The 27446-nt window shown below is 38.1% G+C and overlaps 1 protein-coding gene across 1 annotated transcript in view; it reads left to right on the top strand.

The window, feature by feature from the left end:
- The window catches only part of LOC139591051 (dynein axonemal heavy chain 11-like), a 113684-nt gene that overhangs the window by 37938 nt on the left and 48300 nt on the right, over window positions 1-27446 (top strand). Inside the window, exons 18-24 of the mRNA XM_071429177.1 lie at window positions 10291-13005; window positions 13218-17004; window positions 17114-17633; window positions 17708-17790; window positions 18388-18489; window positions 21152-21243; window positions 21915-22005. Of these exons, the coding sequence (XP_071285278.1) occupies window positions 17785-17790; window positions 18388-18489; window positions 21152-21243; window positions 21915-22005 (291 nt within the window). The 5' untranslated portion in view covers window positions 10291-13005; window positions 13218-17004; window positions 17114-17633; window positions 17708-17784. The remainder of the gene's footprint in view (window positions 1-10290; window positions 13006-13217; window positions 17005-17113; window positions 17634-17707; window positions 17791-18387; window positions 18490-21151; window positions 21244-21914; window positions 22006-27446) is intronic.

The raw sequence follows: 27446 nt of genomic DNA on the forward strand, positions 1-27446 counted from the left end.
TAGGGAGTAGCTATCGAGGATTTCTAAGTTCTGTAGCACAGAAAACATCTGTTTCTTCTGTTGGCAGGCTCTTACAGAGTTCCTGTTTCTGTATGAATAGCTCCAGGCTTTTCTGATTTGGATGTCAGCCATCTCTTCTTGAGCACTCAGAGAACTGACTTTTAAGGATACATCTGTATTAGTAAAATTATGAAGGGCATTTTGTGGTCCTGAGGACTAGAAAAGGCTGGTATCCATATGGCTTAGGTTCTCCCATGCTCTGCTCACAAAATGATGGTGGTGGCATAGAGCTGGTCAGGACTAATTGCTGATCTGTGCAGCTCCTGATTCCTGCCCCAGCACTGTTTAGTTTCATATGGGAAAGCCATGAGAATGCACTAACAGTTAAATAGGATGAGCCCCATCAGACCAGTGGCCAAGTGTGTGCCAAGGTGCTGTTTAGTTTTCTGTATTGGTCTGTTCGAAGCACTTAGTGAACCTAGAGGGTCTGCATATTTGAGATGAGCAGGAGGAGGCTGAGCCAAAAAAATGAAGTGTAAGATGCACATCTGTAGTGAGAGTGACCTGTGTGAGGCTCAAATGGACACTTGAGAAAACAGGGGGATGGTGTTCTTAGGAGCAGTGAATTCTACATGGAAGTTGATGGTGATTTCACAAGATAATGGTGCTTTTTTCCTCAATGATCATCTTCATTACTTCATTGTGTGTTTAAATCTCAAAAATCCTCAAAGAAAAAGATGTATCTATATTTGAAAACATACTACATCTTTCTATTTCTAGACGAAATACCTTCATTGTGATATTTATATCCTGGTTGTCTTGCAAGACATTCTCCATTTTTGACATGGAGAATTTCCTTTTCTCTGGGGTTTTTTCCCTCTGTCAAATTAAACTGTAATGTATGGCTTGGACAAAAGATAAATGTTTTCAAAATAAGACCTTCTTGCTTATTCAAAGATTGTACAAAATGTAGTCAGTAATAATTACTCAATTTTCCTCACAGCTCTCTTGCTAGCAGATCACATGGCATCTTCATTATTCTGCGTGCAAAGCAAGCAGTGCACAAGGTCCTTTGTAGTATAGGGAATTCACTGGGGAGAATGCAAATGAACCCTGAAAACATGCCATATCAAATCTATGCCTGGTGTGAATTTACCAAACTTCACTAAAGCTAAAGGAGAAAGAAGGGTTATGCTGTGGTCAGGATCTAGTTACATTCTTTTTATGACTACCTTTTCAAGTATATGCTGTATCTTATATTTTTGTTCACAAAAAAGCAATTAACAAATAGTTATCTAATCAGGGTATTATATTATATCCAGGGCTGTGCTGGAATTTCCTGCCTAACAATACAGTATAGTAAAAATCTCTTAGCTATGTGTTTTAAGGAAAAATAATGGAAATTTTGAATAGTATTTCACAGTTTGAGCTCTAGGGCTAGATATTCCAAGTAATTTATTAAATGATTGAGAAATTGTTCTACACTTCATTCTGTCACAATAAACTACAAAGTTTTTGTGTAAGTAATTCATTTTACCTATTACTACATTTTTATTTGATTTGATAATTTCTCTTCATTCGCTGTAAGGTTCCTAGAATCCAGTTTTGCAGAATTCATTTACCTTCTCTTCTCTTAGCCTTTGTAACAGTTTAATTCAATTATTACCTACTACTTTGTAAACCTGTACTTGTAAGATTGTATTTACACATCTGAACACATCTGCCAAGGGCAAGGAGAGAACAGAGGAGTTCTGGGTATCACTTAGTATATCTAGAATTTAGATGCTAGAGTAAGGTTTAACGTAAACAATCCTAAAAGCCCTGTATTGCCTTTTCAGGGGTCTGCAGTTCATATAAACTAATGCAGCTCCTTATATATAGAAGTAATTCTTCTAAATCACTTCTAACAAATTACAGTGGATAGGGAAAGCATCTTCTCCCCTAAAGGTCAGTGTAAGATTGATGTAAATAGTAATCATTCCATATAAACAATTTTTCAATAGTCAGGGAGATTAGAATATTACTTAGGATATAAGACTAAAGAAAATACTAAATTCTGATTTTTTTTTTTTTGGCAAATGGCCCAAGGCTTTGATTTGAACTCTTCTTGCAGTCCAGTACTTAGAGAGTTAAGTCCAAATATGAGCAGTGTGAGGAGCGTAGGAGGGTATAGCAGATGAAACTTCAAGCAAGTCTGTGTATGGTTTGCAGTTTTGGAAGTGTGATAGATTCAGTTTGGCACCACTACTACAGCAAGGGCACTTGGACCAGCACATCAAAGCAGGGACAGATCTCTCCAAGCTCTCCACTGCTGCTGCTGCTGCCATAGCAGGGATGGTGTGCAGGCCTGAGAAGGTGGCCACTAGGGCAATGAAGAAGAGAAAATTGGATTCCCTGGGCTTCAACACTGCTCACCTTGAGTCTTGGTATTACAACTGAGCATAGAATTTTTTCAGAAAATGAGGTGTCATGGGGGAGAAACATCTAACTGAAGGATACATAGTGTAACCAAGAACCAAATTTAGAAAACTCAACAATGTTCAAAAGTCATGAAAAAGATCTAGCAGATTCTTCCCCTACATTTTCTCTTCTTCTCTGATTCTGAGATTTGTGGTAGAGACCATTTATTCTCGTATCTTTTTGATTTTTTTTCTTCTGTGTGTGCCCATCTTTATCATCAACAGTAAATTCCAAGATCTTTCTGTGTCTTTTTACAGTTTCAGTATAATTTTCACCACTTGACTAGAATTCTACATGGGCATTTCTGCCACTTGCCTCTTCAAACAGTCAAAATAGATGATTTCTTCTGTACCTTAAGTACCTTAAGAATTTGTAACATTCCTGGACAACTTGGGTATTTTTTGTTTGACTTGGTTCTACTATCTAGGTTATTTGCATAAATTCCTGTCTTATGTTTTCTAGTGCACATATGTATTTTTAGAAACTATGAGACAGTGTCAATTCTTTTCCATTTGCTATTTTATCTTCTTTCCAGATACCATTGAACCATTTTCCATTGTTGGTATCTTTGCATCACTTTATCTCTTCTGAATGCTTTAAAACTCAGTGAAGTATTGAGCCAGGTCAACCTCTTACTTTCATTGCTTCTTTTTTTTTACTTCTTTTCTTTCAATTCTCTGCTCTTCTTCCTTTTTTTTGTCCAGTTTTCTCTTATAGGAATGTCAGTTCCCAATTAGCCTAAAGGTAAAATAAACTTCTCACTTCCCTGGCATGCCTGATGGCTCTCCTGGCTCTTGTGGCTGTTGGACAAGTTATAAACTCTTATGAAACCTTTTGGATGTTTTCTATTGGAATTAACATCTGTGACATATGGTTTGAGAGACCCTGCGCAATAAAAATAGTTCCTTTTGTAAGAAGCATAGAGGAGAGATTCCATTCCTGTCTTAACAACCTGATGTCTGTCATTTTACCAATTAACCAAGAGCATGTACAATGGCCAAAGCATGTGCTAACTGCAATAAGCAGGTTCACAGGATCTGCTGAGGACTAGAATAAATCTTCCTTCTCAAATGTGAGCTGCTTTGTGTAGACCTGGTGATATCAAGACCCAGTCACAGTTTTATTTTCCCTTGAATATTTTGGCCTTCCCTTTTCGTACATCTCTTTCCACTTTTATTAAGAATGATCCCTTAAAATTCCCATGCAAGCTAAGATCCAAATCTCCTTTTCTTCCTGCTCTTTTAGAGGGGTCGCACAGCACAAAAACAGGCTTGAATAGATTTAGGTACTCGATTACTCATTAACGGGGTTTCTGTCACCATGAGCAGCTGAATGTGCACCTTCTGGCTGTCTGCATGCCAGCCAGTCCCTGTGCCTGCCTTATCATCTATACCTACCAAACTGAGAAACTGATACCAACGTGGAGACAGCAAAAGGAAGCTGCAAAAGTGCCATGTTTGTATAAGAGAAAAGGAGCAAACCTATTTGCCCAAGGTTGCTGACAAAGTTTATTAGCTGCCAAATTTGGCTTGGAGCCTCAGCTGTGTACTGGCTGGTGCTGGACCACGGTTCATTGCACGCCTCTCTTTGATGGCCTCAACTTGCCCTGTGATTCTTTTCTCTCCCTGTTCCCTCCCTCCTCTCTGCAGATTGTCCTGTGTTCCTGTCCTGGCACTGCCATGCTGTGAGCATGAGCTGGGAACTTCCCAGCCCTAGTTAAGTGCCCTGCTATTGACTGGCTTCCTGAGTAGCCATGGGAAGCCCTTCCTGAGTAGCCATGGGAAGCAGCAGGAGGTTCATTGAGGAAGCTGAGGGGGTCGAGTTACAGTTTCAATCTCATCAGTTTCCTAAGAAAGCAGTGGAGATCACTGAAAGATCGATAACTGAATAAGCTGGGAAAAAACAATACTCTTTTTACTCCTTGCTGCATACTTATTGCCTTTGGTGTTGTTCAAGTTCATCCCTGCTAAAAGTTGAATTTCAATGGTATGTTACTGCCTGATTCCTTCAGATTTCAGGGAGCTGTCTAGCACAGGCAGAGAAGTGAGGAAAAGAGAAGCACATAATTCATAACACTGTCTTTGCAGAATCGTTCCATTCAAGAAGGATTGGAAGGAATCTATAAGATCTTACAGACAGAGTTCATTTAACCCTTTCCAATGCAGTTAAATATACTCACTAGAGCTGTAGCAATTAAGGCTGAAATATTGCTGTGCACAGTCCAGGTGAACCAAAGACTTCCCCATCTATTCAGCAATTAGACAGGTAGAAGTTTCCCCTGGAAGGGCAATCCATGGCACCAGACGGCAAATGCATTTAGCATTTTAATATCTGGGCAATTATTCTGTTCTTGCCACTGATTGATGCAGAGTGTGACATGTTTGTTTTCAGAAAAAAACCCCAAACAAACCACATGCATTAATGAGTTTCTCTTCAGGGGAAAGGAATATTCTCAGATTCTTCTATGAGTTTTAGCAAGCTGCCTCTGATGTCCTTCCCAGCACGGGAAAACCTGTAGCAACCTCCATGCTGGCAGTGAGACTGCTGGAGTTATTCACATAGACCTGGAAAATGCTTTCTCTCCTTCAGAGACTGCCATTGCAGAAGTTTCATTCGGGAGTGCTATTATATTTGAGACCATTTATTTGTATTGGGGGGTTTTAATCAGGTAAGACTGAGGATTTCAGGAATTCCCAAGGAAGTGCCGTCGGGTTTTAGTTGAGTGCTGCACCAGCCAGCTGCATTTGCAGTGTTCACCCTGCTTTCAGACCCATACAAAATGCAGCAAGAGTCGTGAAGCGAAGGTGAGGGAGAGGGAAGGGATGTCTGGTGCTGCTTGCAGGGAGCGGGCGGGCGCTGCCGCTGCCCGGGGCCGTGCGGGGAGGGAAGGGATGCGGGACCCGCCCGCTCCAGGCTCCCGGGATGCGCTCCTGCGGCGCTCCCGCGGCACACGGATGCCGCCTGTAGGACTGCGAGAGATGCTTGCAAATAAACCTGGCGCTTGTATGTTCGTTCCATCAGCTGCTCCTGCTTTAACAAACTTCTAGTGTCATCGGGATAGTTATTTGTTGTCTGGTGAGCTCGGGGGGGATATCCAAGTGCATTTATTTTTGATGTGATACCAACTTCTTATTTGAAAGAAACAGATATGATTGCATGGAGAAAAGAGGGTTTTGGTTGTTTTTTTTTTTTTTTTTTATATTTAAGCATTATGTTCCTCAACACTTCTTCTCTTTTTAGACAATTAATAAAGATTTCTCTGATCTTAGCAACTGTTAGCGAGTTTATTCTTTCATATTGGTATTAACTGCTCCTGGTAAGTATCTTCCTTGTTTCGTTCCCAGCAAGAGAAATAAATGTCAGCTAACAGAGTAACATGATGCTTTATTGACAGGGAATTAAGGGGTTTGTGTCATCAATGTACGTAAAGCAGTACTGGGTGCATGAGTCATGTGCAGCCGATGGGAAGACCAAAAACCAAAGAGCAGAATGCAAAAAATAATAGGATGAGGCAGGGCAAAGGTTTTAAAGTGATGGGGAAAGGGTCCTCAGAACCCTTTGAGATAACAGAGAAGGTGTGTCATTGTTATGGGTGGAGAGAGAAGGGGAGACAGGAAGAAAAAGCAAAACCAAAACTAGAATGGTAGGAGAGGTGTAAAGCAAAGGGTCTGAGGAGGAGCAAAAGGAAAGTCAAGGGAGAGTGACCAAGTTAGTAAAGGGAGGGGCAACAGGACAATTGCAGAGATGCATTAGGGTATCAAAAGAATGAGAGGGGCTGGGTGGAAAAGACCACCCTGAAGAAGAGGGAATCTTAAGAGTGTGCTATTCCCTCTCCATCAAAGATTTATAGGAGGTGGTGTCCCCTCCTTTTCTCTAGTGCTGCTGTGTTCATGTTTCATTTTGCTTGCTCCATTTTAGATACTTCAGGAAAGTCCTTTGTTTGTTCTCAGCACAGAACTCTTGTTAGCTAGTGCTCACCTGTGCCTGGATGGTGCTGTTCCTTATCATTGATCAGCAATGTGAGGTCTGCTACCGAGTGATTATTTTGGCATAATTGACACTTAGCTTCTAATTGTCTTTTTCACACTTCCAAAAAAATTGAGCAATAGTAGTTGATAAAGGACTTTTTGTTTAATGCTATATAACAATATTACAGATTAATTTTATTTAGGGTAGCTTGAAATTAAGCTAATGTATTTTCTTCTCTTAAAAGTTCAATACAAATATGGCATCATGTTTATATTGGTTTAATAAAACATGGACAATTTCTGAGTTTAAATGGTGAAGGAAAACCATAAAAAACTCCCAGTGATTATGAGAAGGAAGTTTTGGGGGGTTTAGTTTGGGTTTTTCTTTTCCTCTAGCTCTTTATTTCCAAAAAACAATTGCCCTTCTGGAAGATACAGTTTGTCCAGGGAAAGTGGTTTAGGTTGAGCTCAGCAGGGAGATGGTGAGCAGCATGGTCAGTATGTTCTATGAAGAACATGCTGCTGTGAACATCCTTTTTACCCTGGGTGAAAGTGTCTGAACAGAAGCAGCAGTGATCCCCCCTAATCGTGGTGCCTGTTGAAAGCAGGCATTGCAAGACCCTTTTCACCTGGAAGGATAGGGGCCAGTGTGTGGGCCAAGGACAAGAAACAGTGAGTTCAGAGTTATTTGAAGGGAAATGGAAAGTATCAGAAATTTAATCAATTCTGATGTCTTTGATTTCTTGGGGGAGAGGAGAGGAAAAGAGCCCTCTTCTGTTTCAGCACTGGAATTGCTAAGCTTCATTTTAAAAGAGCACAAGAAAAGAACAGGGTGTAGCAGTTCTGAAATCCATGTACTGAGTTTCATGAGATTACAAAGGTGCTTTTATACCTCATTTGATATAAGATATGGTCTACAGTATTTTAAAATAATCTGTGTCCAAATTCAGCATGACAGGCACCCTCCCTTTCTTACTTTCATCCGGTGTCACATATCACTCAGTGCAGAATAAAAGGATCAGGATTCTTTAATTCACCTCTTTGAAAATAACAGCCGTGTACATCTCTATGATCTTTGAGTATTTTATTGTTGCTGTCTTTTATGCTGCTTTTCTGCTGCTTAGCACCCACCATTAAACATACCAAGGATAAATTCCTTATGCTCTTAGCTCATCATACTCCAAGGTATTTTACAACGTTCAGTGTGGCAAAGAGGCCACCTGGAGTAAAATTTAGTTTCCTCTCTTTGCCTCTGAAACTCCTCCCTGTCCACCCACTCACACTTCCCAGTTACCTTTTCCTTCTAGCAAACATTGACTTGGCTTTTTTTCCTCAGTTTTGATAATTGCCTGCAACATGTGTTCATTTTCAGTGATTTTGGTCTTTTTTGTTCTTCACTTGGCATGTTTCAGCTAGCTCAACCTAACTGCAAAGAGTTAAGATTTATATATTTGATAGTAATGACTATTTTACATCCTGAGAAAAGGTGGAGGGAGGAGGCAGGCAAAATTCCTGTATAAACTATTTGTAACTTGCCTTGAGGGATTTTTTATGTTTAAAGTCAATAAGCCAAGGCCTAGAGTAGAGAGATTGTAGAAGAATGAGCCTACTTCACCCTCATATTTTCTTTCAAAATGTATATAGGTTTAATGCTCAGTTGTCTTTAGCACTAATGAATGGTTTTGATTTGTACCAGCCTAATCTTCATTTTTGGCTTCAAGCTACTTTATGTTTTCTAGTGAACTGCTGTTAAATCAGATTTTGTTACTGTATCAACTCTTTTTTGTTTGCTTTTTTTCCCCCCCTGTAAAGAAGGCTAAATTAGCAATAATAATTTCCTTTGCCTACAACCCTGAATGGGCATATATTGAAAAGTACAATGTAGTATTATAAAAAAAAATCCTGGAGATAAATGAATGGCAGAATAAATAATTTATGCTAATGAAATTACTGCAATTAGTAGTTCCACAATGACCCTTTTAAAAGCCACAGCTGTTAATGTCAGGAAGTGCTGTCACCGCTGACCTTATCATAAGAGAAAGTGACAAATTGAAAATGCAGGGAAGACCAATCCTCAAAGAGGTCTGTTCGGGAACGATTAGTGTTTTCTGAAAACCAGTGTGAATTACAACCAGCTGCTCTCTGGCTCGGCGTGGCTCCCATGCTGTGCCATTTTGTTAAGCTCCATAACAATAGTTATTTTGCCCCATTGAGACGAGTTGTCTCGGGCCACTTCCAGCTCTACCGGAACCCACTCCGTCCCTCACTGATTTACAAATGAAACTGTTGTTAGAGGGCTTTTCAGGGCTGCTGAGTAGAGACCTCTCATAAGGATCATGTGTGAGGAGGTTGTCTTTCACTGGGAAGAGCTGTACTGCAGGGTGCGTGTGTGTCGCAAACAATGAAAAAAGGAGAAAAGGGCTGAAATGCATTTCAGTTGGAAGCTAAATGCTGCTCAAATCTGCATAAAATGCCTATTCCTGCTGACTAGCCTTGCTTCTACAAACGATTTTTTAAAAGATGAATTTGTACTACATTGCTTCCACTAATGATGTTCTGTTTTTTTCCTATTTGTAGAGCAATTTGCCTCTGCTTTCCCAAAATGCAAATTATTCTTTATTTAGTTCTTGCTTTAATTTCTGTTTTTCTGATCACAGGTGAAATAAGTATTCTTCTAAACTAGCTCTGAAAAGGCACAAGGAAATAATGAGTTTTCTTACTGAGAAAAATGGCAAGCCTTTCTGCATCAACCTGATTGTAATATTAATGATGTAGGCTTAAAACATTTGACTGCATCAACAGCCACTCATGAGCAATTTTCCCAAAGTTCCCTAAGCATTATTGACAATGCTTTGGTAAATTATGTGTGACTTTCCTAAGAGTTGGTGTAGCTCATTTAATTCATATTAATTGATTTTTAGGCTTCCCTTGATTAATTGAACTGGGTTCGTCTTGTAGAGAATGCAATAAATAATCATTAAAATGAGGGAGATGTGACTCCACAAATGATAAAGTTTAAGTGTGCTAGAAGTCATAGAGGACAAAATGAAAGTTAGTTACAGTGATGAAGTTAAATGGGTTTTCTTAGTATTTCCCTTTTAATTTTGCATACAGTACTCTTATTTAGACATGTATGTGAATTTATACTATTAGTATATGTGGATAGGGTCCTCTGAAACAAACAAAAATTAAATCTGGAGATTTTCTATATATTGTTTATCCTGGGAAAGTATACTCTAATTCAAAGGACTGGAGTGATATCTTGTATTTGCTAGTTCAGTTTTCAACAAAAAATTTAGGAAATGGACCTTTGAACTTTGATCCTGAACCCCTCTTGTTGTCAGAGGTGAATAAAGACAGGCATTTTATCTCTTCATTTTCCTCAGAAACACATGACTTAATGGCCATCTGGAGTTGTTTTAAATGTGCCTGGCCTGTTTTGATTTTTACATAGTATGTGAAGAGAAATTTCTGGCCTCCAGCTGCATTTTGGTCTCTGTGATGAGAGAGAAACCCCATGTGGTTCTGTGTGGGACCCACCACAGGGACACCCCTGAGCTCTGGGCTCCCTTCTTCAGTGTGCTGAGATTTGCTTGCAGCTGGAGTTTTGGTTGGTGGTTTGATGCCTTGGCTGGCACACAGGGAAGACCCTCCACTGTCACAGCTGGGAGTGAATCTGAACTCCATGAGAGATAGCAACTTTTCTTCTTAATACCCCTTGAAGCTGATACAAGGTAATTTTAGCACAGAAATGTTGCTGATTTTCTGACATTTTATGGTGTCTATAGGCTCAGCTTTAGGGGGAGAACTCCACAGTGGTCTAAATCCCGCCCTCATTGGAATTTGTTCGTCTGTCTTTCAGAAGCACAGATAAGCAGGGGTGGCACAACTTTGGAAATATAAATTGTGGTGCCCAGTTCTGTTCAAACTGAAGTGGATGGCAAAAATGCACTTCACTCCAAACAGGAATTTCATGATATATGAAGTGTGTGAGGACCAGTGTGATAAGAGCAACCACTCTACTGTATTTCTTTAACCTACAGAGGATTTCTCTTCGACAGGAGTTCCAGAGGTGAAGTAGAAAATCCATAGAGTATTAACTCTGCATGTAGCAGTATAGTGAACTGGTTTAATCTCTGTTCCTAGTTTTTAGGAGTGTTTAGTAAAAAAATAATAAAGTATGTTGAAGCACTGAGCTTCTGTGGCGATGATTTGATGAATGCCAGTGCAAAATTAATTAATTTATATGTAAAACAGCTGGGGAAGGCTCATTTTGCTTTAATGTTTTTTACATGCTGACAGCATTATATTTAGGGTAGATTGAAGGAGAGTTTTGTCAATGAGCCATCCTTAGAAACATACATGGACATACTTAACTTATATAGATATACTTAATTTTGGAAACATTTCTTTGTTCCTGTGTTTCCATTTGTTCTTTTTCCTTGGGTATGTACAGCCACTCACCCAGAACTCCACAGTTTATGGGGATTTTATGGCTTCTGCCCACACCAGTGTGAATGTCCTGGGTGCCAAGTGCAATAGGCAGTACGACTACACCGCTCCAAATAGTTTTCTGGAGTAAATCATGCTTTATAATGTCCTCCTGGACAAAAAACAAAACAAGAGGCTGTTGTTGTCAACAAACATGACACATGGAAATGGTAAATGGCATGCAGAAGCTTTCTTCAGAAAGAAGGAAGCCAGCAGCCTTCCAGGTAAACTGTGAAAACTTTCCTTTCCTTTCCTTTCCTTTCCTTTCCTTTCCTTTCCTTTCCTTTCCTTTCCTTTCCTTTCCTTTCCTTTCCTTTCCTTTCCTTTCCTTTCCTTTCCTTTCCTTTCCTTTCCTTTCCTTTCCTTTCCTTTCCTTTCCTTTCCTTTCCTTATAATCTTTATTTTATAATCTTTGTTTTATTGCAAATCATCATCACCTTTTCATTGGACTGATTGGTTGTGGAGTGGCATTTTTGTGTTTCGTTGACACTACCTGATTTTTGAAGCTGGGGTTTATATATATATAGATATATTTTATTTTTTTTTAATAGAAGCTCTTTGAGCTCTTTAGCTGCCTTTGGAGAGAGGAGACAATCCATTTAAGCAAGGACAAAGTCTGGAGGGAGGGGGAGTGTGTGGGGCTACTGTAAAATGGTGGGAGGGAAACAAGTGCCTCAGTAAAAGCTAAATCCAGGGAAAGAGAAGAAGCCTCCATACATGTGAATTTTGAGGGGTAATGAAAGCAGGAGGAACATGTGTGAAACCTTTCCATGAGGTGCTGTCACCTGCTTGTGAGGCTACTGCCACTTAGCCCCAGTCAGTGCTTGGCTTACAGTTCACTGCTGGTTGACCAGCCCACAAAGACAGAAAGGAGGGGAAACTGCTTAGAAACCTTTAACTCATCCCACCCACACATGTTCTGTAATCCCCTTTGCAAATCCTGAAGACAAACCATAATCTAGCGATTTCTTTATTAAAAACTAAAATTCTGTGCACTTTTATGCAAATTAAATGCTCAGCTGCAGGCTTTGCATAACATTGCATCTTGATGCTGCTGCATGAGGTTAATAATGGGAACTGGCTGGTTTATTCCCACTTTGTCAGCTGAAGGTCTTCCAAAAAATGGTCAACAGAAAAGAGTGGCTGAGTTTTTAAAGGCTGTTTTTAATAAAGTAACCCCTGGTAGTAAATTATTAACATGCTCTTTTTTCTCTGATTTCTAATTTGATGAGGACCAAATGGTAATTGGACAATTTCATGTGCTGCATGCTGTGCTGGCTGACAGACCCACAGCTCCAGGCACTATCTCTAGCCAGGCACTTGAACATTGAGCCATTTTTACCCTGCACTCTGTAGCTTTACAGAAGAATATCAAATAAAGTACTGTTTAGTATTTTTCTTAAAGAAAAAGACATAAACTCAGCTCAAACAAATTGAAAAATAAATGAGTGGGGAGATTTGGCATCTCTACAGTCATCTGGTAAAACTCAGTATTACAGCTCTGTCAAATCAAATGGTCAAATTTTGAAAAGGTAAATTCAGTTTGTTTTGTAAGATTTCAGGAGCCCACCAAATCAGGAGAGTCCTCAACACCTTCTGTATGATTATAGTTTAAACCCTAACATTTGTCTTCCACTTTTTTTTATCAACCCTATCCAGATCAGATTACCAAGACCCCTCTGGTTAAAATATATCTTGGTTAGCTGCCAGACAAAATTATTGGTAGGGTAGCAGAAAAACAAAAAAAACCCCAAACCATGCCAAACGCACAGTTATTTGAAAAAATTTCTTTATATGTGAGGAGATATTGTTGCTGGATATTTTTATATGAGTTTCTCAACTGGCAGGCAATGAATTGCTATTTCAGCACAATACCAGGTAGTTTTTGTTTGGCAGTCTCTGAACCGTTCAGCAAGGCTCTGCTGGAGTTATCTGCTCAGAGTGAATACCAAGCACTTCTCAGGGCATCCTTCTGCCCTTGCGTTGGCGCCTTGGCCGCGTGCAGCAGCTGCGCCTCTTTTGCACCTCTGCAACACCAGGCTGCAGCCCCAGCCTCAGCAGCAGGACAGACATCTGAGCATCTCAGGTGAGCTCTGGGGTCTGTGGTGGGTGCACTTAGGCTGCCATTATTAAATTATTTATGTCCACAAAATTCTGTCAGGTACAAACGGAAAAAAAGATAAAAAAATGAAAAGACAATGCTGCTTGTTAGAAACATGAGTTTTGTTTTCAGTTCAGCTTTTGGATCTCAGAACCATGCCTAATGTTCTGAATAATGCATTACCTTTTTCCCTGCAGGTAGAAGATCTAAAATCCAAACTTGCTACTTAAGAGGCAGAACTGCAACTGAAAAATCAAGGTACTGAAGTTTGGATTGCTAAGGTAGGGTTTCAGACTGAGAAACTGAGCCAAGAAAAGGCCATTGCAGATGCAGAGGAGCTAAAGGTCAGTCTATTTCTCCTATTTACTGATGTTGAGCTATATTTAACACAAAATAAACCTTTTTTAGGTGAACAGTTTTGAACAACTTCCTCTCCAGGGAGCCTATAGTCTACAGAATTATTACACTTACATGTGTAACAGCATTTCACACCATGATTACCACTTGACCTTTCTTTACATTATGCCTTTTGCTAACCTTTTAGCTGTTTTAATGAGATGAAAGAACAATAAATACTGAACTCATTCAAGCATTTAATGGATGTGGATCTTGGGAATCAGACCTATTTGTAATACAGTAAAGGTCAAAGAGTCATATCTTAACACTTCAGGTTTCTAAAGGCTTTGAGGCTCTAGGTAAATTGAACAACTCAATTGATACAGTTCATTCCACCATTTTACAAGGTATAAACCTTGAATCTTAAGATTATAATAGCATTCCTGACAATATATGTCTTCAGCGTTGACTGTCCTTCTTTTTGCTCTCAATTCAGCCTTTTAGCACTAAGTTATCAACATCTGTGTTGGAAACACAGAGGCTCACATGCTTTACTGCTCACCACAGAATGAATAGAAATGCATAGTTTCATCAGGAGTCTGAAATTTCCATCTACAGTTTCCAGCATGGCTTTTGAAATAAAGCACCAGTAGTACGGAGTGCTGTAAAGTGAAGTTCCTCTGCCTTTAGAGTCTGGAAGGCTCATTCAAGTCGGCACTTTGCTACAAAATCTCATGTACGTTGTGTCATTGACCAATAGTGCAGAAAGGAGTTCTTAATTGACTTGTAATAGCTGTTAATAGCCTAATTTTGAGATATGGAAACTTCAAGTTTCCAAAGATTTTGAATTTCCAAATATCCACTAGCAGGGAAGACTGTCCTGTCTAAACATTCAAAACGGCCTCTCATTTTCTTCTATTCTGTTCTTTAAATACTTACCACCAGATGATATTTAATACCTTTCCAAAAACTTTGTGTCTCATCCTAATTTTTGATACTGAGATAAATGAAGACATGATCAGGACCTTTATATTTCTCTGGATTATGCTAACTTCAGCCTTTTGCTGATCCATATCTCACATAGAACTTAAAAATGGCCATGAAGTTTCAAGTCCAAATGGTGCAATTAATTAAACTTGTACAAACGGGATCCAACAGCTCAACATCCTACCAAACACTTTTCATGTGATGCTTTTTCTTTATTGGTTCCATATGCTTCTGATAAATTTGGATGTTCAAAATACACCCTTAACACAATTTTAATTACTTCATTAAGCAGCTAGGTGAAACACATAGAGTGATTATTGTGAGATAATCACATCTTTGGGCCACTTTGTTTCAGGGATGAAGTTCAGAGCCTGACACTAATGATTACTGTACTCCACTGTTCATTGCTTTATTGCATTTCTGAAATGTTTTCATTGGAAATGAAAGTGTCATTTTGTGCTACATTAATCTAAAACTGTTTCATAAGGCTAACGATAGTTTCTAAACACCAATCTTCTCTCATTTTTTGTTACCAAAAAAAGCCCAGCAAATGAGAATACATCTCTAGCTAAGAAATTTGTGAAGACTCTTCCTAATTGATTAAAATATGTCACCCTTTAAAAAATTATTTTTGCTCTCCTGTTCTATAGATTTTAAATTGGAGTTTACAAGAGCTTTTTGAGTTTTACAACCTTAAGCAAATAAATACCTTGGAGGTATTGACTTGGAGTGAAGTATTACTTAAGAAAGAGTAGGTGAAGAATGGAAATCACTTTAGATCCAACTTATTAGGAAATTGAGGTCAGTCTGCATTCCACATAACTGTGGCAGGGCTGCACACCTGTATAGTAATAAACAAGGGTTTTACCATGAAAATGACACTGGCAAGGTTTTAAAATAGTGGGCAGTAACACTGCTGTCATTTTGGTGGCCATTACTGTGCTCTGAATGTTGTCAGCCAGAGCAGCTTACACGGGAAGGTGCTTATGCCATTGCCTTTTAAAATAGGACCTACTCTTTTATAGTCAAAAAACATGCAGATCATGGTGTAGGTATATGTGTCTCAGTGACACTAGCTGAGAATTAGGAACAAATCATAAAAGCTGCATCACAGAAGATGAGAGACATATTTAACTTGATTAGTAACGTGTCATTTATAATGTAATGCAAATTGATTTTTAATATTTGTTATTCCCACAGACAGTAGCTGTGTGTGTCCTATCTAATAAATGTGTACATGGAAAATGTCCCCAACAATTGCAGAAACAGGTTTTGTAAGGGTATTAAATTCTTACAGAGGCTTGTTACTGCCAATGCAGAGTTCTTGATCCAAGTATTAACATCTTGATCACTGTAATATCTTCTTTCTCTGTAATTAAACTAGGTTTAAGCAAGACCTGACAGGAAATGAGTCTGTGAGATGAGCATGAGGTACAAGGATAAGGATGAACCAAGTATAACTGACTTCAGCCTCAGGCAATGTATCTTTAGAAGTGTGTATGGTAATCTTCCAAATACACAATTGCTGATGATACAGAATGCCCCCCAGGTTTACTCTCCCACATAAATTTGCACCAAAGAAATCATAATCTGCTTTTAAACAGGTAATTAAATTGTTGCAGAAAGTGGTGGAGGCACTCAGATTTCATGTAAGACTGATGCTAACTGATGTAAAGTCACTGATCTAAGCCACTGTTAAGCCAAAATAAGTGTCTTGACAAAGCTGCTTGAACTGATGATTATTCAATTTCCAAACCTGAAATTAAGTACAGCGTTTCCATATAGGATATTTCCATTTCTCCCATTCCCTCCCTAGTTGTGACCTATGGTTTCAGACTCGAGGAATAAAAAGAAGGCAAATTTGGCAAAAGCTGTAGGCTGATTTGACAAATTTTTAATGTTTTCCTATACCTCAAAACTGGAGTGAATATTTTGCTATTTAGGGAAAGCTCCAGTGCAACACTGGACCAGTCATTGCCTTTTTGGTATATCCTCTAATTACCTGAAAGAAAACCCTTTGAAGGGGAAGAAGGGACAGTAAGGGAAAAAAGTTCATGTGTCTCAAAATCTTAGCAAAAAGTCTTCACTCTCTTGCTTAGCTCCAGACTTTGCATTTGAACCTAGATAATGAAAGGCTTGCAGCTTCCTACTGCAATGGCATGGGCTACTGAGTTCCCCCCTGTGTTCAGTAACTCCTCAGGAGTAACACACTGCCCTAATATCCCCCAGCTTTTTTGTACAGATACCTGCTCTCCTGCCCTGCATCACTAGGTAACACCCCATCCCTCAGGCATGGCAGTCACACCACTCTGGTATCATCTGCAAATTTGCTGAGGGTGAGATTGATCCCACTGTCTGTGTCACTGATTAAGATTTGAAACTCTTCTGTGTCTCCTCCCAGCCTCCCATGCACATCCGGCCTCACCAGCGTGGCAGTACAAAAAGCAGAAAAGGCCTTGGCTCTGTGTAAGCCCTGCTTAGCAATAACAAAAACATGTCTGCATTATCAACCCTGTGTTCAGCACAAATCCAAAACACATCTCCAAACCAGCCACTCTGAAGAAAATTAACTCTACCCCAGCCAAAACCAACGTCCTGTCACATTGAGGGAAAGGGCCTAAGCAGAGAAGGTGGAAAGCCACAAAACTCTTTATGGGAAAGGTAAATATCAAATGGACATCAGATAATATCTGAGATGAAAGAAGAAACTAACAGTTAAAAAAGAGAGTCAGAGAAAAAGAAAATAAATCACATCTTCATTTTCTTGCAGCTTGAATTTAGGGGGAGAAGATTTGACCCTGCATCGCTCTTTTCTGTGTACCTTTGGTGACCAAAGTCAAGCCAGCCTGAGCACCACTGGGATTTACTGAATGCCAAACCAGGAGAAAATGAAAGGGAGAACATTTCGTTATATTTATCCAATTTTCCCCTAGTTTCCCAAGCAAGACATAAATCACAGATTTTATTTGTGACAGTGAATACTTCTGTATTTTTGCCTTGGATCTAAATCAATTAGCTAGTGCAGGGTTCCAGTTTTACCTTTGAAGTGAAAGTAGGATTTAGCTTCTGCTTCTCAAAAAAATTGCACATTATATACACTGGAACTTCTCATAGGTTGATGACTCTTTGCAAGATTTAATCAACTATGATAAGGAGCATTTCTCAGCATTGTCTGAAGGTCGCCAAGGAACATTACTTGAAGGATCCAGACTTCAACCCAAATTATGTTCATACAGAATCCTTTGCAGCAGCTGGTCTCTGTTCCTGGGCCATCAATACAGTAAAAATCAGTATGTATATATCAGCTCTTGAACTAGCCTTGATGGGGGAATTTTGGTTAATGATTTTTTTATTATTTTATTAGGTTCAGCTTAGTGTTCTGGGGAGCATGTAACAACCACCAGAGACCAAGTGGGAAGTGTTCTATACTTGGCAGTATGTATGCATGTAAGTGGTAAAAAAGGTGTAGCTGTCCAGGACTTTTCAGCTGTCATTACAATGCAACAGTTGGGAAATATTCTCCAGATGTGCATGTTTCATTTGAAACATCCATCCCGGCTCTGGCTGTCTGGAGTATGAGACAGGGCTTATCACTTGTGATTCCCTGGAGCACCTGGCAGCAGGATTTCTCCATTCATCCTAGCATTAGAGCATGCTCATTTAATTACTGAACAGTAAAAAACTTATCAATTGTAGATGAAATCTACTCAAGTGTAATGCCTGTCTCATTTCCACCTGTATTCTAAAATCATGAAAGTGATGCTTATAAATTAATTCTAGTTGGAGAGTAGACCCACTAAGGTTGCATTTAGTTTGCTAAAAATGTCCTTCTATAAGATTATCATAAAATCTGCTGTAGTCAGTAATGAAAGAAATCTTTGCCTGACTCACTGTTGTGTAGAAAAATGGGTCTAAAGCAAAGATATGTAATAAAAGACTACTGAGATTATCTTAAAGTCTTTCATCAGCAGTAGTTCGTAATTTTTGTGATAAAGTGAGACCAATTTCTTCTCTAATGTACTAATGTGATATGTCTTTTTCTAGGTGTATTGTGAGAAAGAACCAAAATATTGTGCACTGGCTCAGGCTAACACTGAATTAGCAGCAGCTACAGAAAAACTAGAAGTCATCAGGGAAAAGCTTCTTGTAAGTATGGCTTGATTAATAAATTTCATTCTCAAACACCTTGAGCCCCCTTAATTTCCTTAACTTTTATTTATTTATTTATTTTAATGTGGTTTATTTTTATTGATTTTATTACTACCTAGTTCAAATATTAAAGGCATGCTCTCATTAGGGATTATCACTATTTTCCCCACAAGTGTACTGAAAAACATTTTGCAGTTTGGGTGGCAGCCCATGAAGCATTTACCCAAAATGACTGAATTTCCTCAAAGCCATCTAGGCACATTATAACAATAGGCTAATATTTGGAATGGTGGTTGATAGAAGTAACTGGCTGTGAGTTTTCCAAGGAATATATGCCAAGTTTTTATACCAGTAATGACCTACTGCAGTATAGCAATAACATCCAGAAAGGGCTTTAGATGCTGACGCTCATTTGTGTTAACATTTGTCATTAAACATCCGATAAAAGCAGCATCAAATCCTCTGATTTTCTGAGACCCACAAACATGGGTACATGTGTGTGCTCACATGCACATAGAAGAGGAAACTTTGTTTAATCTTTTACTGACAAGTGTCTTGTGGGTTAATGATGTAATTGAGGACCACACTTGTCATCAAGTATCTATTGAACTTTTGAGAGGGATTATTTGTTGTGTAAGTACGCATTTAATGGAGTAACTGCAGCACAAAGCACTCTTGATACAAAGACATCTCATGGTATCTTGGGAGATGGTGGGTGGAAGGAGTTTCTGCTGCAAGCTAATCAACCTTACTAAGCAAAGAAATCTTCAAATGCTTTGAAAGCTCTGACATTAATTAGGTTTAAAAGACCTTGACTTTGCCTCAGATCTTTTTGTTGGTAATATTTAGATCTGTAACCTCACAATTTAAGATATCAAGCAATAAAGGCTGAACAAATCTGTAATGTGGCATTTATTCTCATTGCTTTCTCTTGAACTGGCATTTTAAAAGAATGACAAACATTCACTTTTATGGAGACTCTTGCAAGCCTGTGAGTTATGGTATTTTAGAATTTAATTCTTTATTTCAGGAATTTCCTGGTTTTCTTCCTGCTATTTTAATATCCTTTTTTTTTCTTGTTGTGAAGGAGATACAGTTTTAATGGCTAAACAAAGACAGATTATACTGTCTGACTTTATCTTCTGATCCCTCTGACCCCCACCCCAAAAATCCCATCAGCTGTTACAGCAGGTATTTTTCTTCCATGTGAAAAAGCCTTAGCCTTATGACCTTGGAGTTGCCCATTTAGATCAAAATCTACCCTAATGAAGCCTCTATCTGCACTAAAAGACAGCTTTATGGAAGCATCATGTTTTTTATTTCACACACCTATACTGATGTATGTCCATAAAGCACAAACACTTTTGGACAAAAATAGCCTTCTAGTGTTGTTTTGGGGAGATTTTATATTTTTTCCTTTTTTTTAAATACACAGCAGTCCCCCCTGAAACTCATAGAATCTTTTATTTTTTTAATGTGTTCCTCTGAAAAAACCACTAATGCATCTCTTTTTCCTTGCCTGACAGTATCTCAAATAACCTTTTCCTGGCTTAGGTGACCTTGCATTCAATCAGCCTCCAAATCCAAATCATTCCCTTTTTTGCATTTTTTTACTTCCCAATTTTTTTTACATTTGTTTACTTTACCTTTTTTTAGTTTATTTACTTCCCCTTTCCTCACCTCATGCATTTTTCTGGGGGTTGTTAGCAGCAGTATTTCTCTCAGCTGTGCTTAGTTCCTAATAGGGAGAATTCTGCACTACAGGGGAAGTTGCAATTCCTTTGCATCTGTCTGTTTCCTGTGTTAGGTCAACACTTGTCATACTGTCATTTACTATGAATATTTTTACTAACCACTTCTTAAAATCCATACTGCATATTCAACCAGGATTCCCTTTACATGGTGGGAGGATCCTATTAAAGCTGTTATTTTTATAAGTGATTCATACCCTTGCTGATCCACCTGATGAACTTTTCTAAGGAATTGTAGCTTTAATTTTTAATTTTCTAGCAGATATTACTCATAATGATAATAAGTTCCAGAGCTCATGGGGTTGTTGAATGGATAACTCTACAGTTGGACAAATTCATTGTTAACAAATGCAAAATAACATATTTGAACTTTTTATGAGTACTTCTTGATTGTTGTTCATTGATTCATAATTTAGGAAAGAAGACATGGGGGCTGATAATGAAGAATTCAAAGACAATTTTGAAATTATTCCTGTATTGAGTTCAGAGTAGGAGTAGGTTACCCCCAAAGATCCTTCTAAACTTTATCATTTTATGATTCCAAAATAAAATTGAAATTTCGTTCATCCAGTAATATTTTATAAGATTAAATTCAGCAGAAGAATGAATAGGAAATACCTGTCTAGCCAATGTGTCTCCTATATATGCTAAGATCTATTTCTAACATTTTAGTAAGTATTATATAGTAAAAATTCCTGCACACATCACTCAGGAAAACTTGGTTTTGACTTGTTTCTCATAACTGACTTGTGATTACTCCAGAAATTTGAAGATGCCAAGAAATTCAGTTTTACGAAAAACCTTAAAAAATGTACCCTTACATAATTCATGTCTTAATCTTAATCAGAAGTGAAAAAAATTCACTTCTGTACTGTGGATTATTTGCAATTTTTTTTCTTTTTTTTAAGGCAAATTATTCTTCTTGGGCATTTCTGTATTTGCTTCTTGTGGTCCACATGTTGCATTTATCTCAGGAAGAATGTCCAGTCACTGTTTTCAGGTGCTCTCCTATACAGCCTCCAATCCCTTCACTTCAAAAGCTCCATTACAGCGCTATCCTTTGCACAGGCCAGTGCAAAATATTGTGCATTCAAATGTCTTGCAAATTCCAGATAGGAGTAGGAGTCTCATCTAATGTATCATCCTTTTTTCCATTTGTGAGGTGATTGAAGTTACTGAATTCTGCAAACTGCTTAACTGTATATATGCTATATCCAAACAGCTTCCATACAATTGCACTAGCAATGATTTCTCTATCTATTGTACTCAAGCCACATAATTTCTCATTAATGGAGAGAAAATGTTAAAATGTTATTTAAAGAAAATTGAAAGTGATTGAAGTAACCTAGTTTTAATAACATGTCTAATTTTATCTAATAGTTGTGTGGCAGACTGGAAGTTATCACAATGTCTGTAAGCAGTGTATAACATTAAAACACAGATAAATGATATTGATAGCTCCCTGAGGAAACTAGAAGGTAAACTAGAAGGAAAAAAAAATGTATGTTAACATACACCAGAACTTCAAACAATCAATGAAGCTTAGAAGGAAACTTTTTCCAGAATTATGACAAGTTGGGATTGTGACACCCACTTTATAGAATGTTAATTCAAAAAGTTTCACCTATAGAAAATTATATGGTTGAGAGATGTATTTCTTCTGATAGTTAGTGCCTGGTTTCCTGCCTGTGAAATGTTAGAGGATGATGAGAGACTGAGTTCATTAGAAAAGTTCAGCAGATGGAATGAAGTCTGCAGACTGGTGAGTACAGGATCCCTTCTTGTCTTTGCACCTTGCTCTCTGGGCTCATCCTTTTTCTCCATGTAAACATGTACAACGTGGTCAACAGTGAATAAATTTCTGCAGAGTTTCATCTTTATTCAATGATCCTGAACTGCACTGTTCAATGTTACATTTAAAATCAGCTTGGCTTCCTCAGCTGGAAACTTGCATTAATCCATATGCTAAAGGACATGGTGTGCAAGGTGCTGTTCTTGGGGATGACTGTAACGTACAGCAGTAGCATTAACCAGAATTACCTGATGAAAAGATGCAAATTCAGCATGAAACATTGACATTTTACTGTCATCCATCTTTAGAGTTCGAATAAAATGCTGTAGATATATCAGGCAGTTTTCTTTGTCTTCTCTAGAGAGTTTTACATATAGCAAAGTTTCAACAGTTCCATTTTTCCAGCCATGGTACTTGATTTGCTTGATTTCATTCTTCATCCAGTATTATGCAATGTGGACCCCTGGCCTATGCAACCTGTTCCAGCTGGTTCATGTCAGGCTTTTTAAAGGTAAGATTCACTGTGGAAGGAAGTCTGTGAAATTAGTATAAAGGGAAAGCAAATTTGTATTTTTTTTTTTTTTCTGGGAGAAGAAAAAATGAACCATGCAGGCACTTCTTAGCAACAGGTACTTAGATTTTATTTACCTTAGCAGCTGATAAACCTGTGTAGCCCATCAGCCTGTAAAAAGCTCTTAGTGCTTGACTGAGTTGAGTAAACAACTCAGAGTTGTGCCCATAAAAACAAGAATTTTTCTGATATTAAAGGAAGATCACTCTCTATATATAGACATTTTTCTGTGCCTGTCTCTCTGGGCTATCAGTCAACTGTATCCAGTCAGCAGGATTGCCCCCTATTCTTCAGTTCATTTCTTGCCCTTTTCCCTTTCAGTCATTTATTTGCCTGTCTCTTTTCCATCTTCCTCTATCAATTTTCTGAAGAATAAACTTGAAGGCAGAGCATCAGATGCTAGTGATCTCTGCTTCTGCACTCATGGATATTCTGGGCTCCCTGACTCATAATTCAGCTTCTTTCTGTTGGCAGAGAGAGAGGCGCAGGGAGAGTTGTATGTATTTTTCATATGGATGTTTTTGTGGCCAGCAATTCTCAGCAATGATAACCAGTGCAGCTGTTAGTAATCAATAACACACCTTCAGTCTAGGCAGCACAGTTACTGACCTCCTGTCACTTTCCATGGGCTCCAGAATACATCTTTAAATGAGAAATGATGAAGGGATGGGCTGCCCCCACAGTCAGTTCGCAGACAACACCAAGTTGGGCAGGAGTGTTGATCTGCTGGAGGGTAGGGAGGCTCTGCAGAGTCAGCTTGACAGGCTCTCCTCCCAGGCACCAAGGACAAGAGAAAATAGCCCCAGAGAATTATTATATTGCATATTAGGAAAAACTTCTTCACCAGAATGGTTGCCTGGTAGAGTCACCATCCTTGAAGGTACTTCAAAGATTTGTAGGTGTGGCATTTGGGGACATGGTTTAGTGGTGGGCTTGGAAGGCAGAGCTGGGTTAACAGTTGGAGTCAATGATCTTAAAGGTAATTGCTGATCAAAATTATTGTATGATGTATGGGCAACATTGTTAGAAATATTGTTACAGTAATCTTTTTTGATGGTGAATATACACAGGCTGGTACTAATAATAGAAATACACTGTGTAATTCAAATATTTTAAATGTTCTGAAGATGATTAAAAAATATTCTGGGGAGGATGATGCCTATGAATCCTTTCTTGTATGTTAAATTTTTAATATCCCATCAAGTCCAACAATTTCTATATAGTAAATTGATTACAGTAAATTGAATGAAAAGGTAGTTAGGAAATATCAAAAAGGATCGTTTCTTCACAAGCAAAATTATTTTATAAGTATTTTGAGTGGAAATAAATCAGATTTCAATCATTCATGAGACTAGTTATCTGCTAAAAATATTTGTGAAAATTAGGATTTTTACATTCATATATATTTCACAATAAGTATGCCTATACTATGCAAGAAAAGAAAAAAAAGAGAAGTAAAGTTTAGTAATGCTAAGGCTAAAAAGTTGGGCCAAGCTGATCCTTTTTGCAGAAGTGGTACAATTTGTATTATTTATCATTACAATCACTGTTATTAATATATGAGAGCACTTAAAATATACTCTGTGCCTGACAAGGATTATCCAAGGGCACAGTCCAGCAGGCTTGCTATGGAGAGTAATTGTTCTCTGCTGTGATTTGTGGAGCAGAGTTTCCTGTCACTAGCTTCCTTGAAAACAAGTGTATCTAAAATACATGGTTTATCCCATAGGGTGTTGAATTTAGGGTGCTGGGGTATAAAATGCAATATGTATTTCTGCTGATGCTAGGCTTTATTTATGTTGCATGCTATGAAAAGATGACAAAAGGGAATGATGTGTTTTGTAGTGACAACTTTCCTATTCAGAAATCATAGGATAAGAACTGCTGTGATAAAGGAGACTATTATGTATCAAAAAAAAATCAAATCCCACAGATATTGAGGCATTGCTTACTGTTTGTCTCACTCTCTCATCTTTACTACCTGAGCCTTTGATGGATGAATGTACTTGAGCTATAGCCAGCTCTGTGTTATCATGCAGGCAAACTTGAGGTGTCTAGAAATAAGTCTCACCTAAAAAAGAGTAGAGAATTGTTACTGTGCTCCTTCTTCTTGTGCCTTGAATGCTAGATAGATGAAGTTTTACTTATTTCTGTTAGATGCCCTTACTGAGGGTGAGTCTTCATTAAGTGTAGTAGTCTCAGTAGTCTCTCAATTTAAGATTCATCACCATAAAAAGTGTATTGGCTGCCTCATTATCCCTAAAGAAATAAAGTCAATGTTCTTTATTAATCTATAAGATGCATCTTTCCCCCTTTTCCAATAAACTTCTAATTTTAAATTTATAGATAATTTCTAAATTTCCTGGTTGCACGCCACCAATTCAAGCATCAAACCTGACAGAAGAGAGCCAAATCTCTGATCCTGCAATAATGGTAAAAACAGCTTTTGTGGAGGTATGCACAATGTGTTCCTTCTGCTGTTTTTTCATTAAACCCCACAGAGGAAAATTTTGCCCTCAAGTGGAACTCACAGTTGTTAGCTCTGTATGTTACTCTAGAGAAACAAATTGGTTTGAGGTAGCTTGTTTTGAGGCACATGCAGTATGAAACCCCTGAAAGCAAAGCCAGGGATGTTGCTGCCTTCTGAGCAGAGGGCAGAGAATTGTGGTTAAAGGTGCAGATCAGCATGCAAAGCTGCCCATGAGCAAATTACTGAATGTTTTTGTGTCTCCAGGCTCATATGCAAAATTAAAATTGTGTCTCCCATTTTTTGATTTAAACTGTTGTTCGTTAATGTACTTTTGGTGGTCCAGGAGCTGCAGGAAAAAAAACCACAGAATTTAGCAAAACATTTCCTCTGAAGTTTTGTGTCCCTCAAAGTTAAAGGTACTGCCTAAAATTATTGCCATTAAAATATATTATTTGAAATAAAAGTAATAATAATTTTAAAAAAACAAAGCCCCCAAACAGCAAACCTCAGCTACACTATTTACCCATGCCTTTTCTGTACAAGCTCATGTCTTCACTTGAGAAAGCAGCTGAAGAAACAGTCCTATGTCAAGATGATTAACAGAATAAACAGTATTACTGGGCTAGCCAACTGGTTGGTTAAGTGACCTGAGAGAAGAAGATTTTGCCTGAATATTCATCTTAGTGTGAGTTTTTAAATAGTTGAAATTTTTTGTTGATCAGGAGGCTAAGCCTACATTTTTGAAGATTGTGTGGGGGAAAATAGGTGGGGGAAGTGCAGGGGAAGACTAAGGTGACAAGATAACAGTTATTAAAAATCTTTTAAACTAAAAAAAAGACCCAACCAAACAACCTCAAACCAAAAATAAACTCAATAAAATTGCATTAAGTAAAATGTGCTCCACCACAATTTTATTTCCTAAAAATCAAATATTGCTGAGAAACTGATATTGGCATGATTGCTAGAGAGAAATCTCAATAACGAAGTCACCACATTTATACACAACTGTGAACACATTGTGACAGCCTGGGCAGCCTCTGGTTAATGAGCAGAAAGACTGAATAATCCTCTAGGTCAGGATGGAGCCACCCTGCATCTGCCCTTGTTGCACTTTAGATTGCAAATAAATAGAAGGCACCCATCAGATATTTGCTATTTGCTTTTGGGTTTTTACAGAAACTAATAATTTTTAAATAAGAATGAAATGTATTTATGTTAAAATTATATGTATTTCAGTGTGATTATTAGCTTTATTTGCAGACAAACATCATTAAAGCTACTGCATGCCTATTTAACAGAACCACTGGAGTCAGCCACAGCATTGCTGAGCAATCTCTCCTTGATCTTTACTGAAATTGTTCTGTCTCCATTCATCATCTAGAATTTTAACAATTCCTTTTTTTGACAAATACATGTTTATGACAGGAAATAGAAGGTACAAGGAATATTTATGACAGGACTTCCCAAGGCAATCTGAATAAATATTTTCAGTTGGATTTCTTAAAATCCCTGTGACCTCACTTTCGAAGATCACAGTGTGGATACTTTTGTTTCTGCAAATATAGCAGAGGCTAGCAATCACTATTAAATCAGTTTGGAAAAAAGTTATTGTAAGAGCATAAAACTAATCAAAATACCCCAGCACAATTAAAATAGAATATATGGGTTTTTTTCTGATTCTGTAGTTACTATGCTAGAAATGTAAAATATGTAAATAATCTTTTCTTTGGTAGAAACACTGTGAAGTTGATGTTACTATCTGCATATGAAAATTTTGTTTGTCCCAAGACACCTGAGATAGTCCCTATTGGCCTGGCCTTGCAGCCCTCCAAAGCCTTTGGAAGCTCTGTGCAAGTCAAAGGCCTCAGCCCATGGTTAGGCTCCAGGTCTTGAAGATTTACACATAATTAAAAGAAGTTTATCTCCAAAATTTGAGGGATCTTATTGTGTAAGTTAACGTGGAAAATATTGGAAAGGATTAATTGAGAATGTCAAGCCTTTTCCTCTGAGAATAAATTCTTTTTGACTAGAACAGGAGACAGTTAACTTCTGAAAAGCATCAAGACTGATGATTTTGTCTATATAGCATTGACCTGGAAGCTCAGCCATTCAGACTAATAAATCAGGCAATTTATATTTAATCATTAACTAACTCCCGAGCTGAACAGCTGTTCAAAATTAGAAATGGGTCACCCCGGCCAGGATGACATTACAGGCAATCTATAATGCATTAGAATAAAATTATAGTGATTTTTAACTGTCTGGAAATTTATTACACTGCATGTTCCAACTCTTAAACCCTTGTTAGCCAATGTCACTAGTGATTTATGGTGCTTGGCTGGTATGGTAAAATTACTGAAGATTTAAATA

Source organism: Agelaius tricolor, unplaced genomic scaffold (genome assembly GCF_023055355.1).
Source record: "Agelaius tricolor isolate 1412-34295 unplaced genomic scaffold, bAgeTri1.0.p SCAF_6, whole genome shotgun sequence".
Lineage (NCBI taxonomy): Eukaryota > Metazoa > Chordata > Aves > Passeriformes > Icteridae > Agelaius > Agelaius tricolor.